General features: G+C 40.1%; 1 protein-coding gene across 1 annotated transcript in view; it reads left to right on the plus strand.

Annotated features, from left to right (window-relative positions):
* The window catches only part of su(r) (dihydropyrimidine dehydrogenase su(r)), a 466,373-nt gene that overhangs the window by 401,236 nt on the left and 49,353 nt on the right, over positions 1 to 15,784 (plus strand). The window contains exon 22 of the mRNA XM_090382920.1: positions 1,612 to 1,779. Within this exon, the coding sequence (XP_090239046.1) occupies positions 1,612 to 1,779 (168 nt within the window). The remainder of the gene's footprint in view (positions 1 to 1,611; positions 1,780 to 15,784) is intronic.

Here is a 15,784-nt window from a genome sequence, read left to right on the forward strand (position 1 = left end):
ACGTGCGAGGTGCTCTGATTTATTAGTATAAAGCCTTTGAATGGTTTGAGCATGCTCAATGCTGATGGGATTCTTCCACTTGCTCAGAAAAATGGCCTGAGAGGGCATAGATTCAAATTGAGGAAAGACAGTTGTAGGAAAGATGTTTGGAAGTTTGCCTTTAGCTAAGCGGGTGGTTGATTGCTGAAACAAACTTCCATCTGTTTTTGTAGAAGTTGATAGCTTAAATAGATTCAAGGCAGAACTAGACAAACATTTGGAGTGAATGAGGTGTTTTTTTTTTTTTTTTTTTTTTTTGGCTGATGCTACTATATAAGCTTGCTTTCTTGCATCATGTCTGTATGCTAATGCTAATGATTTCTCATAATCTGCATTTGCCTGCATAACCTCCTTTTGTGACTTTGTTTATCTATCATACGTTTGTGTCTATCCTATGCTTCCATGTCATTTATTAATTTATATGTACCCCATGCATTTTTCTTCTCTGCCACATGTCTAATTAGTTCTTCTGACATCCATTTAGGCCTAAATCTTGAACAAAATTTCTTAGTTGTATGAAAAGCCTAGTAGCTTCCGAGATTAATTCTTTGAATGCTTCCCGTTTTGAATTTGCTGTTGGTAACATCATCAGTTGGTCCCACCGTATAGAATTTAAATACCGTCTCAGACCATTGTAGTCACCTTTATGAAAGCAAAAACCCTTCCCTTTACCCATGATAGTTGCCTCTTTGAGTAAATCTCACTTCAGCACACTGTGATCACTGCCACCTAGTTGTTCCTTTATCTGTAGATTCTTAATGCATGAAGAATCGCTACTGATAATCAAATCAAGAGTATTACTCCCTCTAGTTGCCTCTCGAACATGCTGCTGTAGAAAACAATCATCAAATAAATCCACAAAAGCCTTGCTAGTGTATAAGTAACCAACCTATAAATCCTAGTCAATATCTGGGAAATTAAAATCCCCCATTATAAGACACTGATTTACTGGCCCACTCTATATCTCTGTACAGTTGTTTATTATAAACATCAGAGTCATTAGGCCTATAACACACTCCTACTCTCTACCCATAATGGTAGTTACCTCTTTGAGTAAATCCCACTTCAGGACTCTGGGATTACTGCCATCTAGTGGTTCCTTTATCTGCAGTTCCAAAAATTCAAACTAAATTTAATTAATAATCGGTTGTTGGCAGAGACCCCGATTATTTTTTTTAGGCATAGAATGATATGTGATTGAGAGTAATTGAAACTTTAAACTTGGATTTAGTTTGAGTTTATCTGGAATTTTTAACCAGTCTATGATATAGACACAACAGCTTAATATCAGAGTGCACATCTGTTCCAATTTATTTTGTTGGGGTAATTGCACATGCCTTTATCGGCCACTGGTTGTTGATCAAATGGAGGCTTTAAATCCAAGTTATTTCTTTTCTCTTTATTTCAAAAGTAAAGGAGTTCACATAATGATTTGCATTAAAGAAAAATTAAATACCATTAAGGATTTATTCAGCTATATTTAATTATCTGTTTTTAATGGATATAATATATAGCTACTTATTAATGATAGTATGCCATTTATTTTATTAATGCTCATATTTTTCTCTTTAGGTGTGTAGTGCAGTTCAAAATCAAGATTTCACAGTTATCAATGACTATATTACTGGTACCAAGGCAGCTCTTTATTTGATGACTCTTAATGAAACAAAGACTTGGAATGGCCAGTCTCCTCCCACACCACAGCACCAGAAAGGAAAACCTGTAGCTGAAGAACTCAAAGTAAGTATTGTGTGTGTCATTGTTTAATCTATAGATTTCCTGTTCAGATTGTGTGCATTAACACTACAAAATGTGAGGTGGTGTTAAATTTAAAATTAGATGTTGGTTCCCATAAATGAAATTTTAGAAATTTAATTAATTTATAATTTTAACTTGGGGGGGGGGAGAGAAGGTTTTATGACAGGAAAGTGTCTTGTAATGTTGGAGCGAAAGTGAAGACTAAGTTGCCATCTTGCTGCCAAAGAGACAAGAATGGCTAAGATTGGTACTACTTGAGAAGAAAATAAAAGCATTTGTTTATAAGAAGGCTAAGTTCCTGCAGTAGTAATCAATTGTGGTAGTAAAATATAAAGTATGTTGATGTCAAACGGCATCAGAGGTTCCCCCCATCTGCATGTTGCTTTCATTGTAGGTGAGCTAGTTCACTGGGAAGGCCAAAGATATAAAAGTGTATGGATATTGTAAATGTGCAATGTCATGTATTAGTATTTTTTTTATTAGTATGTACCGTTGTTCCTCTGACCATTTAGCTGCTGGACCCCTACTGAGGCCTAATGTTACCCACTCTTCGCCCTGTGGAGGCAGACCAGGTACCCAGTAGTTGTAATTTACTCTGGCAGGGCCTGCTGCCTACTTTCCTGATCTGGAAAGCCTCTGGTCCCAAGTGGATAAAGGATCGGGATCTGGATAAAGCATCTAGATTAATAATACTTACATTTCTATCTCTTTTCAGAAGTGGGCACTGATAATGTTTTTTTTTTTTTTTTTTTTTTTTTTTTTGTTGTATCCTAGTCTTTATTCAAGTCACAGTGTACAAATCTGAATGATTTTATAGTATAGCATTTTATTACAATAAAATGCTTTCAGCTGTCCTGAAATCACTTAGACTGAATCTTTTTCATAAAAACTCTGAAACCTTCCCTTACACCAATCTAAGAAGACAGAACAGCCATCTGTCTGTTAGAAAACTTTCCCTGAGAATGCAAAATTTTGACATCGGAGGACTACTGGTAGATTGTATCAAGGCTGATCCTGAAATTGGGAGAAAGGTGCAAGAAGTAGTTTGATCCACTGATTTTCCTTGAAGGGATTAAGCCCCCATTGCAATTTGGGAAACCCTTTTCAATTAGAGACCTGGGTGCAGAGGTGGACTGGGTCAAAAATTCTTACCTGGGAAAACTTGCAGCAGCCTACGCAAAACTGCCGCACGCAGTCCTCCATTTTCAGAATGTCATCTCAAGTGAAGGAAAGCACACAGAACAATATCTGTATATTTCTAAGTTTTAATATTAAAATCTAATCCTAAGTTAAGTATTCCTTTTCGTGTTTACAGTGCCAATTTCTCCCCTGGTGGCAAAAAATTTGGACTAATTTTTTTCTTCTTCTACAAATCACTTCTGCATACCCTAAATGACTTACCCACCGATTTTCACAGCATTATCTCTAACTGTTTTGATACTAGGGTCTCCTGAATAGGGCGGTGCCTCCGTAGCCAGGTGGGAAGGAGCAGCAGTGCATAGTACACGCTTCTTGATGAGACCGGGGTTTGAGCCCATGCCCACCAAATACAGAGGATGCAGAAAGATCAGGGAATGACCACCGCATATCCCTGGAGCAATATGGCCTTAGTTGCTAATGCTCCTAAAAAACCAAATAACAACAATGACTCCTGAATAGGGAAACTTATTTTATAACCAACCGGTACTCAAATGATGCCAATTATATATACTATGCAGATTTGCAATCTGCATAGCATATGGTGCTCAAATATCCCTGATGTGTGACAAGTTGAGCAGAGATACTTGAATATCAATGTGCTCAGCTGTCCTAAATTTGTGTTTTAAAACATTTAAATGGAAGAAACTTACAAAAAGTACTGTTTTATTATACAGCATGGTCAATAGATGATTATCCCGTTATACAAGGCAATGGTCAGGCCACACCTAGATTATCCTCTGCATCTAAAAAACTTGTTTTCTCTTTCATTCTCGGCGTTACTTTTCTTCCAAACAGCTGTTCACTCTGTACAAATCGCAAATCCGCCCTACTGTGGAATATTGTTCCCATATCTGGGTGGTGCCCCCAAAACCTCTCTCAGACTTCTAGATTCCATTCAGAAGAGGGCAGTTAGGTTCATTAATGACTCCTCTCTAACAGATTCTCTGCACTTGCTGTCTCATAGACGTACTGTTTCTGCTGCATGTCTTTTCTACAGATACTTCCATGAGCACTATTCTTCTGAATTGGCTTCTATAATTCCCACTCTCTCTTTCAAAACAGTCCGAACATGTGCTGCCATCACCCAACATCCATTTACTGTACAACTTCAAACTGACAGAACCAACTTTTCATCTTCCTTGTTTATTCATCCAACTGCTGTTTTCAGGAACAACCTATCTTCGGAACAAAGGGGTCCTCTTACCAAGAAAGGATTAAGTTCTGCAAATTGCAGCAGCTGGAGACTAGGCACCTGCAAGGTGATCTGATTGAGGTGTATACTGCCTTGAATGGGTTGAGCATGCTGAATTCTGATGGGATTCTTCTGCTTGCTCAGATTGAGGAATTTTCCTCAATTTGAATCATAAATCCAAATTGAGGAAAGACAGTTGTAGAATAGATGTGCAGAAATTTGCCTTTAGCCAGCAGCTGGTTAATTGCTGGAACAAACTTCCAGCAATTGGTTTTTTTTGGTTTTTTTTTGTCCGATGCTATATAAGCTCATACGCTTGCTTTCTTGCATCGCATTAGCATTAGTTGAGACATATGATGCAAGAAAGCAATCTTATACGGCATCAGCCAAAAAAAGAAAAAAAAAAAAAAAAAACCTTTCCATTTCACCCATTTGGTCACTCCAAATGTTTGTCTAGTTCTGCCTTAAATTTATTTAAACTGTAAACTTCCACAACAACAGAAGGAAGTCTGTTCTAGCAAGCAACTACCTGCTGACTAAAGGCAAACTTCCACACATCTGTTATACAGCTGTCTTTCCTCAATTTGAATTTATGCCCTGTCAGGTGATTATTCTGAGCAAGAGGAAGAAGCCCATCAGCATTGAGCATGCTCAAAACAATCAAGGCTTAATACACCTCAATCAGATCACCTTACAGATGCCTAGTCTCCAGACACTGTAATTTGCAAAACTTAAGCCTTTCTTCGTAAGGGCAACCCCTTGTTCCATTCACTAATCTTGTTGTCCTTCTCTGTACTCATTCCAACAGCTCTAGATCCTTCTTAAAATGAGGCCTCCAGACCTATATACAGTATTCAAGGTGTGGCCTGACCATTGCCTTATACAAGGGGATAATCACCTCCTTATCCCTGCTAGAAAAATTCCTGTATAACGTTGACAAGCCACCATGAGCTACTCTTGCAGACCATCTGCACTGCTCAGAAAACTTCATATCTGCCTGCACATTTACCCCCAGGTCCTTTTCATTCTCTACCAATGCCAGTGTGGTACCATAGAGTTGATACCTTACTCTGGAATTACTGCTTCCCATACGTAGTACTTTACATTTGTCAATGTTAAACTTCATTTGCCACCTCTCAGCCCATCTCAACTTTTCTAGATCCTGTTGCAGCAGTGTACTGTCATTAGTGTCATTAACAACTGTGCCAACCTTCGTATCATCTGCAAACTTGGACATTAAGCCTGATATACCACTATCAATATCATTTATAAATACAGTAAACAATAATGGACCCAACACTGAACCCTGAGGGATTCCACTAATAACATTACTCCAAGAAGAGTATTGTCCCTTGATTACCACTCTCTGTCTTCTCCCACTCAACCATCCCTTTATCCATAGCAGCAATTTTCCTCCAGTGTGCTCCAATTTGTGCAGCAGTCTTTCATGTGCAACAGTATCGAAGGCCTTTCTAAGATCCAAATATATGATATCATAGTTATTCTTTGCATCCAGTTCTTTTGTGACTGCATCATAGTATCCAATCAAATTACTCAGACAACACTTTCCCTTAACAAACCCATGCTGTGTCCGAGCTATAACTGGAGTCTTGTCTAGATGATCCTGCAATGCTTCTTTAACCAGTTCCTCCATTAATTTCCCTGGTACAGAAGGTAAACTAACAGGTCAGTAATTTTCTGTGTCTCCCTTTGACCCTCCTTTGTGGATTGGTGTCACATCTGCACATCTCCAGGCCATGGGTACCTCCCCCCGAGTCCAGGGAAGCTCTCATAATTATGGCTAAGGGTTTGTTTACTTCCTTTGCCACTTCCTTTAATATAACTGGATAGATTCCATTCACCCCAGGTGCCTTTCTTATGTTTATTTTCAACAATTTCTCCTCCACTTTACTCTCAGTTATTACAAGATTATCTAGCCTACTGCCAGAGCTGAATACACCCCTGGCATTCCCCTCCCTGAATAACTCCTCATGTGTGAATGTAGATGCAAAATATTCATTTTGTTTGTTGGCTACCTGAGCAGGATCATCAACAGCTGAACCATTGATATCAAGTGGACCCATCTGATTCATCCCCTTCATTCTAGAGTTTACATAAGTAAAGAACTGTTTACTGTTTTTCTTTGCATCCTTTGCCAAAGATGTCTCATAATCTGCCTTTGCCCGCCTAGTCAGGTGGTAGATGACTTTCATCAACCGGTGAAATCCCACCACTTTGCTTATTGGAGGCTTGAAGTGGTGAAACCCATGTTTAGTCTCTAGAGCAAAGTTTCCGGCATCCCCCTCCCCCCATACTTCTCCTTCAACCCATGCACTTTAACCCAAGCATGGTACTAAGTACTATAGGTTCTAATACCTCTCATATTTGGGATTCACATAAAAAAAAAAAAAAAAAAAAAGTCTCCTTTGTAACTTGGTTACGGACCAGCTTATATCTATCATAGGCTTTTGTGTCACATGGTAATGTATATGTGTTACATGTTAATTTATATGTATCCCATGCATTTTTCTTATCTGTCACTTGTCTAATTAGCTCATCTGACATCCATATAGGCTTACATCTTGAACAATATCTCTTTGTTAATATGAAAAACCTAGTAGCTTCCAAGATTAATTATTTGAATGCTTCCCATTTTGAATTTGCTGTTGGTAACATCATCAGTTGGTCCCACTGTATGGAATTTAAATACTGTCTCAAACCACCCTAGTCACCTTTACGAAAGCAAAAACCCTTCCGTTAACTTTGATGGTCGTTACCTCTTTGAGCAAATCCCACTTCAGCACACTGTTATCACTGCCACCTAGTGGTTCCTCTATGTGCAGATTCTTAATGCATGAAGAATCACTACTGATAATCAGATCAAGAGTATTATTCCTCTAGTTGCCTTACAAACATGCTGCTGTAGAAAACAATCATTCAATAATTCTACAAAAGCCTTGATTGTGTGTGTGTGTGTGTGTGTGTGTGTGTGTGTGTGTGTGTGTGTGTGTGTGTGTGTGTGTGTGTGTGTGTGTGTGTGTGTGTGTGTGTGTGTGACCAACCCACAAATTTCAGTGAATCTTTGGGAAATTAAAATCCGCCATTTTAAGACAATCTGATTTACTGGCCTACTCTATTTCTCTGCACAATTGCTCATTATACTGATCAGATTCATTTGGCCTATAACACATACCTACTTTCATTTTCCTTTTACAGTGCTTATGTCAGACCAAACAGACTCAACATTGCATTATCCATCAACATCAATTGGATGCACTTCCTTAGATTTTGTGTTTCTTAACTAACAGCATAATCCCTCCTCTCTTTCTGTCCTGTCTATCCTTTCTGTACACATTGTACTCCCCAAATTTCAGTTCTGCACTGCTTATGTCTGTGTGACACCGTGTCTCTGATATCCCAACAATACCTGCCTTTGATGTCTTGATTAGCACTTCAAGCTCATCAAATTTATTAACTATACTCCTAGCATTGATGTACATGCACCTGTTCCCACTCTTGGTTACCCTAACACAGCCCATGTATTTACTTGTTCCACTATGACTCCCAGTAGTCCTGGAAATCCCCATTGCCTTGTTTTCCAGGCTGCTTCTCAATTGTATTTCAATAGAAGTAGTGAAGAATCACTTTTACCTCTGGCAGCGGCTACTGTTAATCTATTAGTCAATGTATCCCCCCAAGCTAGCAGTTTTTTGACCCATCTAACTCTGTGGACGGGTACAACTATATCACCTTTTGTGCCCTTAAAAGGTGAGTGCTCTACAACGTCATCAACCTTTGCCACTGTCAGACATACCCTGGTTCAGTTCCATCTATCCTTTTTGCACAATGTTCCCCGTTTCCCTGACAATAGAGTCACCTACAACAAGGTTTTGTCCAGGGGTATGTCTGCCAGGGGCAAAGGTTGATGATGTTGTAGAACAGATATCATCTTTTAAGGGCACAAAAGGTGATATAGTTGTACCCGGTGGCTCTAATGATATTAAGAGTAGGAGACCGGCAGAATTACTTAACAAGTACAGGTCACTGTTGAAAAAAAGCCGTGAATTAGGGTTGAATTTGAAAGTGTCTACAATTCTGCCCACACACAATAGGAGGGAGTATATGATGAGAGCCTTTTTGATCAATTCGGCCCTGGAAAGATTGTGCAAGGCTCAAAGGTAGAATTTTTTTCAGCCTGGTCAGTACTTGTTAACAAGAGAGACTGCTTCTACAGGGATGGGATACACTTAAATGGAAAGGGTGCAAGAATATTTGCTGATGATATTGAGGCAGTGTTAGCTGGGTCGTAAAACTACTAGCTTGGGGGCGATACAAGGATTAATAGATTAACAGTAGCCGCTGGCAGAGGTGAAAGTGATTCTTGCACTGCTTATATTGGAACGAGCAGCCTGGAAAACAAGATGCAGGATATTTCAGAGACTGCTATGAGTCATTGCGGCACAAGTAAACACATGGGTTGTGTTAGGGTAGCTAAGAATAGGAACAGGTGCATGTAAACTTGCATTTACACCACTTCTAGGAGTTTGGAAAATAAATTTGGTGATTTTGAGGTATTGCTCAAAACAACAAAAAAAAGAAAAGCAGATATTGTTGGGATATCAGAGACATGATTTCACACAGATATAAGGAATGCAGACTGGAATTTGGGGAGTACAATGTGTAAAGAAAGGATAGACAGGACAGGAAGGGAGGAGGGGTTATGCTATTAGTTAAGAAATGCATAAAATCCAAGGAAGTTTTTTTTTTTTTTTTATTTGGTAGTTGTTGGCGCATAGGCGTCTGTGGCCATAATGCACCTTCCAAGGTTTTTGCAGTACTTTGATCCAAGCCCGAGGCGGGAATCGAACCTGCGACCTTTGGGTTGCCAGGCAGGCACTTTACCCACCCGGCTAGCCCGGTCGGCTCCAAGGAAGTGAAAACAGCAAATTCAAAATGGGAAGCATTCAAAGAACTTATCTTGGAAGCTACTAGGCTTTACATACAAACTAAGAAATATTGTTCAAGGTTTAGGCCTAAATGGATGTCAGATGAACTGATGAGACATGTGGCAGAAAAGAAAAATGCATGGGATACATATAAATTAACATGTGACACAGAAGCCTATGATAGATATAAGTTGATATGTAACCAAGTTATAAAGGCAGTTAGGCAGGCGAAGGCAGATTACAAGAAATCTTTTTCAAAGGATGTAAAGGAAAACAGCAAAGAGTTCTTTTCTTATGTAAACTCTAGAAGGAAGTGGATGAATCAGATTGGTCCACTTGATATCGATGGTTCAACTGTTGATGATCCTGCTCAGGTAGCTAACAAATTAAATGAATATTTCGCATCGACATTCACACACGAGGAGTTATTCAGCAAGGGGAATGCCAGAGGTGTATTCAATTCTGGCAGTAAGCTGGATAATCTTGCAGTAACTGAGAGTAAAGTGGAGGAGAAATTGCTGAAGATAAAACACAATCTGGGGTGGATGGGATCTATCCAGTTATATTAAAGGAGGCAGCAAAGGAATTAAACAAACCCTTAGCCATAATTATGAGAGGTTCCTTGGACTCAGGGGAGATACCCATGGACTGGAGATGTACAAATGTGATCCCAATTCACAAAGGAGGATCAAAGGCTGACACAAGTAATTAGACCTGTGAGTTTAACTCTTGTTCCAGGAAAATTAATGGAGGCACTGGTTAAAGAAGCACTGCAGGATCATCTAGACAAGATGATCGTCGCCCTCCTCTGCACCCATTCCAGCAGATCTCCAAACCATCCTAAAATGAGGCCTCCAGACCTGTATGCAGTATCCTTCAAGATGCAGCCTGACCATTGTCTTATGCAATGGGATGATCACTTCCTTGCCCCATCTAGCAAAGTTCCTGTGTATCATTGACAAAATGCCATGAACCAGCCTTTCTGCATTGCTCAGAGAAATTTATCCTCAAACAGGCCTATGGGGCTGGGAAATTCCATATTCAAGAAAATTAATACTCAAACACCAGCCAAGTAATTAAATATTTAATAAAATAAAATAAGGTAAGATGATACAATAAACTGGACTATTACAATAAGTACTAAAAGAAATAAAATCGGTTAAAACAGTTAAAAACTAACAATGCTAAAATCGTTAAAATACCGAAAATCCGAAGCTTTCGGAGACAGCTGTCTCCTTTCTCAACAGTGTACTGTTGCTGCCATGACACGTCTTTTAAGTAACAGGCCCATGGTACTCATGTGACTCACCAGGAACGTCAGTATTCTCTGTTTGCGCACTGGAAATGACCCGGGAGCATGCCATGTGGAACCGATCATCGTGTCTGAGGACAATTGCCTCAAAGGGGTGTGTAATCGCACACCCCTATCCCTGTTAATAGTATAACAGAATGAACCGATTCGCAAGCTCTCGAGCCACTTGCAGTCCCAGAACTCATGCGCACAGTCAGTAATGACCGCATCCTCACAGGAGATCCGATTCTGCTTCTCCCAAAAATGTTCCGGCACAGCAGACCTAACATAGTTCGCAGTCTTAATGGCGGTCAAATGTTCCCCCAGATGGTCTTTTAGACGTCGCCCTGTCTCCGCCAACATAGCAATCCCCACAATCCAGGCACTTAATCTTATAAACTACACTATAGGTAGAATCCTGGGTTATGGGGTCTTTGACCCGAGACACCACCCTGTGCAACCTCTGCCCCAGAAGCTGCACACAGCTTGTCTAACACTCCCGTAGTGCCCGCACCACATGCTCGGAAAGGTCTGGATAGTAGGGAATGTAAGCAGTAGCCGCCGAGGGAGGTGGTTCCCGGCGATTGGACCCAGTCCTATAAACATATTTGTCCAAGACCCTCTGGGGGTAACCACACTTACTAAGGTCTGCCGTGATTTTACTAACTTCCATTTCCCTATCCTCAGGGGTACTGCAGTGGGACCACACCCTATTTATTAATGCTCTGGCTACGCTATCTTTATGTTGATAAGCCTGTGCTGAACTGTAATGGACATACTGACTACGACACATTGGTTTTCTATAAACTGTAGTCTTTACTCTAGCACCATCTCTAATAACCTGGACATCAAGAAAGGGGAGTGTACCAGCTGTTTCCACCTCTGAGGTAAATTGTAGAAATGAGTAGAAGCTATTAAGTAAGTTGAGTATTTCATCTTGCCTCCCCTTCTTTATAATGGTGAACGTATCATCAACGTATCTCTTCCATTTGCTCATGGGAAAATCTAACTGACGGAAAATCCTGGCTTCTAGTTCCTCCATAGCTAGGCTAGCCAGTATGGCACTAATGGGAGAACCCATAGCCGTGCCATGGACCTGTTTATAGATAACATTTTGAAAAATCATAGTGGTATAATTGGGATACATGTAAACAATGATACCACATCAAAGGAGATCATAAGATCATCATCCCCTGTAATCTGATTTCTTACATACTCTACAAATTATTTGCTGTCCTTAACTACTAAACCAGAATGTCCTACTATAGGCAAAATAATCCTAGCTAGAAATTTCGATAAGGCATAGGTGGGACTACCCACAAATGAAACTACCGGTCTCAACGGAACACCCACCTTGTGGGTCTATAGGAGACCATAAAACCGAGGTATTCGGCATCCTGATGCATGTAAAGCAATATACTTCTTTGGATATTTTACCTGCCTTATACCAACTGCCCTGGATCTCCTACAAGATACTAATACATACAAAGTTACTCAGCATAATCCATTGTCTAGTTTGAAAAGACAGGTTAATGGTATCATACAAAGTTGGTATAAGGCAGGTAAAATATCTAAAGAGGTATATTGGACTTTACATGCTTCAGGATGCTGAATAACTCAGTTTTATGGTCTCCTGAAGACCCACAAGGTGGGTGTTCCGTTGAGACCGATAGTTTCATTTGTGGGTAGTCCCACCTATGCCTTATCGAAATTTCTAGCTAGGATTATTTCGCCTATAGTAGGATGTTCTGGTTTAGTGGTTAAGGACACCACAAAGGATTTGTAGAGTATGTAAGAAATCAGATTATAGGGGATGATGATCTTATGATCTCCTTTGTTGTGGTATTGTTGTTTACATGTATCCCAATTAAACATGGGGTTCATTGTGTAAGATCAGCCTTAGAACAAGATGATGCTATTAGTGCCAGGTGTTTGTTAAGCATTGGTGACATTTGTAAAGGGGTGGAGTTCTGCCTTGCCAGTACCACTATGATTTTTCAAAATGTTATGTATAAACAGGTCTATGGCATGGCCATGGGTTCCCCCATTAGTGCCATAGTGGCTAACCTAGCTATGGAAGAACTAGAAGCCAAGATTTTCTGTCAGTTAGATTTTCCCACGCACGAATGGAAGAGATACGTTGATGATACATTCACCAATATAAAAAAGGGGAAGGAAGATGAAATACTCAACTTACTTAATAGCTTTCCCCATTTATACAATTTACCTCAGAGGTGGAAACAGCTACTACCCTCTCATTTCTCGATGTCCTGGTTAGCATTAGCATTAGTAGAGGCATTTGATGCAAGAAAGCAAGCTTATGCAGCATCAGCCAAAAATAAAAAATAAAATAAATAAATAAAAAATAACCACTTCCACTTCACCCCTCTGTTCATTCGAAATACCTGTCCAGCTGAGCCTTAAACTTATTTAGGCTATCAACTTCCACGACAAGGGATGGAAGTCTGTTCCACCTACCAACCACCCGCTGGCTAAAGGCAAATTTCCGTGCATCTATCCTACCTCTGTCTTTCCTCAATTTGAATTTATGCCCTCTCAGGTGATTATTCTGAGCAAGAGGAAGAATCCCATCAGCATTAAGCATGCTCAAACCATTCAAGGCTTTATACACATCTATCAGATCACCTCGCCGGTGCCTAATCTCCAGACACTGTAATTGGCAAAATGTAAGCCTTTCTTCGTAAGAGCATCCCTTTGTTCCATTCACTAATCTTGTTGCCCTTCTCTGTACTCATTCCAGCATCTCTACATCCTTCTTGAAATGAGGCCTCCAGACCTGTATACAGTACTCTTGGTGCGGTCTGACCATTGCCTTATACTAGGGAATAATCACCTCCTTATCCCTGCTAGAAAAATTCCTATATATCATTGACAATACACCATGAGCTACTCTTGCAGCCCGTCTGCACTGCTCAGAAAACTTCATATCTGCCTGCACAACCACCCCCAGATCCCTTTCATTCTCTACCACTGTCAGTGTAGTACCACAGAGTTGATACGTTGCTCTGGGGTTGCTGTTTCCCATATGTAGTACTTTACATTTGTCAATGTTAAACTTCATTTGCCACCTCTCAGCCCATCTGCTCAACCTTTCCAGATCCTGTTGCAGTAGCATAGAGTCAGTAGTGTCCTTGACAACCCTGCCAACCTTCATATCGTCTGCAAACTTGGACATTAAGCTGGATATACCATCATCAATATCATTTATAAATACAGAAAACAATAATGGACCCAATACTGAACCCTGAGGGACTCCACTAATAACATTAGTCCACGATGAGCAGTGTCGATTGATTACCACCGTCTGTCTTCTCCCCCTCAACCACCCCTTTATCCATAGCAGCAATTTGCCTCCAATGCCACACTGCTCCAATTTGTGCAGTACTCTTCCATGTGCAACAGTATCAAAAGCCTTTCTAAGATCCAAGTATATAATATCAAAGTTATTCCCTGCATCCAGTTCTTTTGTGACTGCATCATAGTATCCAATCAAATAGGTCAGGTAAGACTTCCCCTTAACAAAACCATGCTGTGTCTGACCTATAACTGAAGTCTTGTGTAGATGATCCTGCAGTGCTTCTTTAACCAGTGCCTCCATTAATTTTCCAGGAACAGAAGTTAAACTAACAGGTCTATAATTACTTGTGTCGCCCTTTGATCCTCCTTTGTGAATTGGGGTCACATTTGCACATCTCCAGTCCATGGGTACTTTTCCTGAGTCCAAGGAAGCTCTCATAATTATGGCTAAGGGTTTGCTTACTTCCTTTGCTGCTTCCTTTAATATAACTGGATAGATCCCAGCCACCCCAGGTGCCTTTCTTGTATTTATCTTCAACAATTTCTCTTCCACTTTACTCTCAGTTATTACAAGATTCTCTAGCTTACTGCCAGAGTTGAATACACCTCTAGCTTTCCCCTCGCTGAATAACTCCTCATGTGTGAATGTCGATGCAAAATATTCATTCAGTTTGTTAGCTACCTGAGCAGGATCATCAACAGTTGACCCATCGATATCAAGTGGACCAATCTGATTCATCTCCTTCCTTCTAGAGTTTACATAAGTAAAGAACTCTTTGCTGTTTTTCTTTGCATCCCTTGCCAAAGATTTCTCGTAATCTGCCTTCGCCTGCCTAACCTCCTTTGTAACTTGGTTACAGATCAACTTGTATCTATCATAGGCTTCTGTGTCGCGTGTTAATTTTTATGTATCCCATGCATTTTTCTTCTCTGCCATATGTGCCATTAATTCATCTGACATCCACTTGGGCCTAAACCTTGAACAATATTTCTTAGTTGGTATGTAAAGCCTAGTAGTAGCTTCCAAGATAAGTTCTTTGAATGCTTCCCATTTTGAATTTGCTGTTGGTAACATCATCAGTTAGTCCCACTGTATAGAATTTAAATACTGTCTCAGTCCATCGTAGTCGCCTTTACGAAAGCAATAACCCCTAATGGTAGTTACCTCTTTGAGTAAATCCCACTTCAGCACACTGTGATCACTGCCACCTAGTGGTTCATTTACCTGCAGATTCTTAATGCATGAAGAATCACTACTGATAATCAAATCAAGAGTATTACTCCCTCTAGTTGCCTCCTGAACATGCTGATGTAGAAAACGATCATCCAATAAATCCACAAAAGCCTTGGTAGTGTGTGAGTGACCAGCCCCCAAATTCCAGTCAATATCTGGGAAATTAAAATCCCCCATTATAAGACTCTCTGATTTACTGGCCCACTCTATTTCCCTGTACAGTTTCTTATTATACTCATCAGAGTCATTAGGCCTATAGCACACTCCTACTTTCAATTTTGATCTCCCAATGCTTATGTCACACCAAACTGACTCGACACTGCACTGTCCAGCAATGTCGACTGGCTTCACTTCCTTGGATTTTACGTATTTCTTAACTAATAGCATAACCCCTCCTCCCTTCCTATCCTGTCTATCCTTTCTGTAGACATTGTACTCCCCAAATTCCATTTCTGCATTCCTTATATCTGCGTGACACCACATCTCTGAAATCTTTACAATATCTGCCATTGATGTTTTGAGCAATACCTCAAATTCATCAAATTTATTTACTAAACTCCTAGCATTGGTGTACATGCAAGTATACATGCACCTGTTCTTTTTCTTAGCTACCCTAACACAACCTATGTGTTTATTTGTACCCCAGTGATTCCCAGAAGTCTCTGAAATATCCTGCATCTTATTTTCCAGGCTGCAGCTCATTCCAATAGAAACAGTGCAAGAATCACTTTCACCTCTGCCAGTGGCTACTGTTAATCTATTAGTCCTTGTATCCCCCCCAATCTAGCAGTTTTCCGACCCACCTA

Source organism: Mastigoproctus giganteus, chromosome 10, assembly GCF_048544385.1.
Source record: "Mastigoproctus giganteus isolate SK-2022 chromosome 10, ASM4854438v1, whole genome shotgun sequence".
NCBI classification, from domain to species: Eukaryota; Metazoa; Arthropoda; class Arachnida; order Uropygi; family Thelyphonidae; genus Mastigoproctus; species Mastigoproctus giganteus.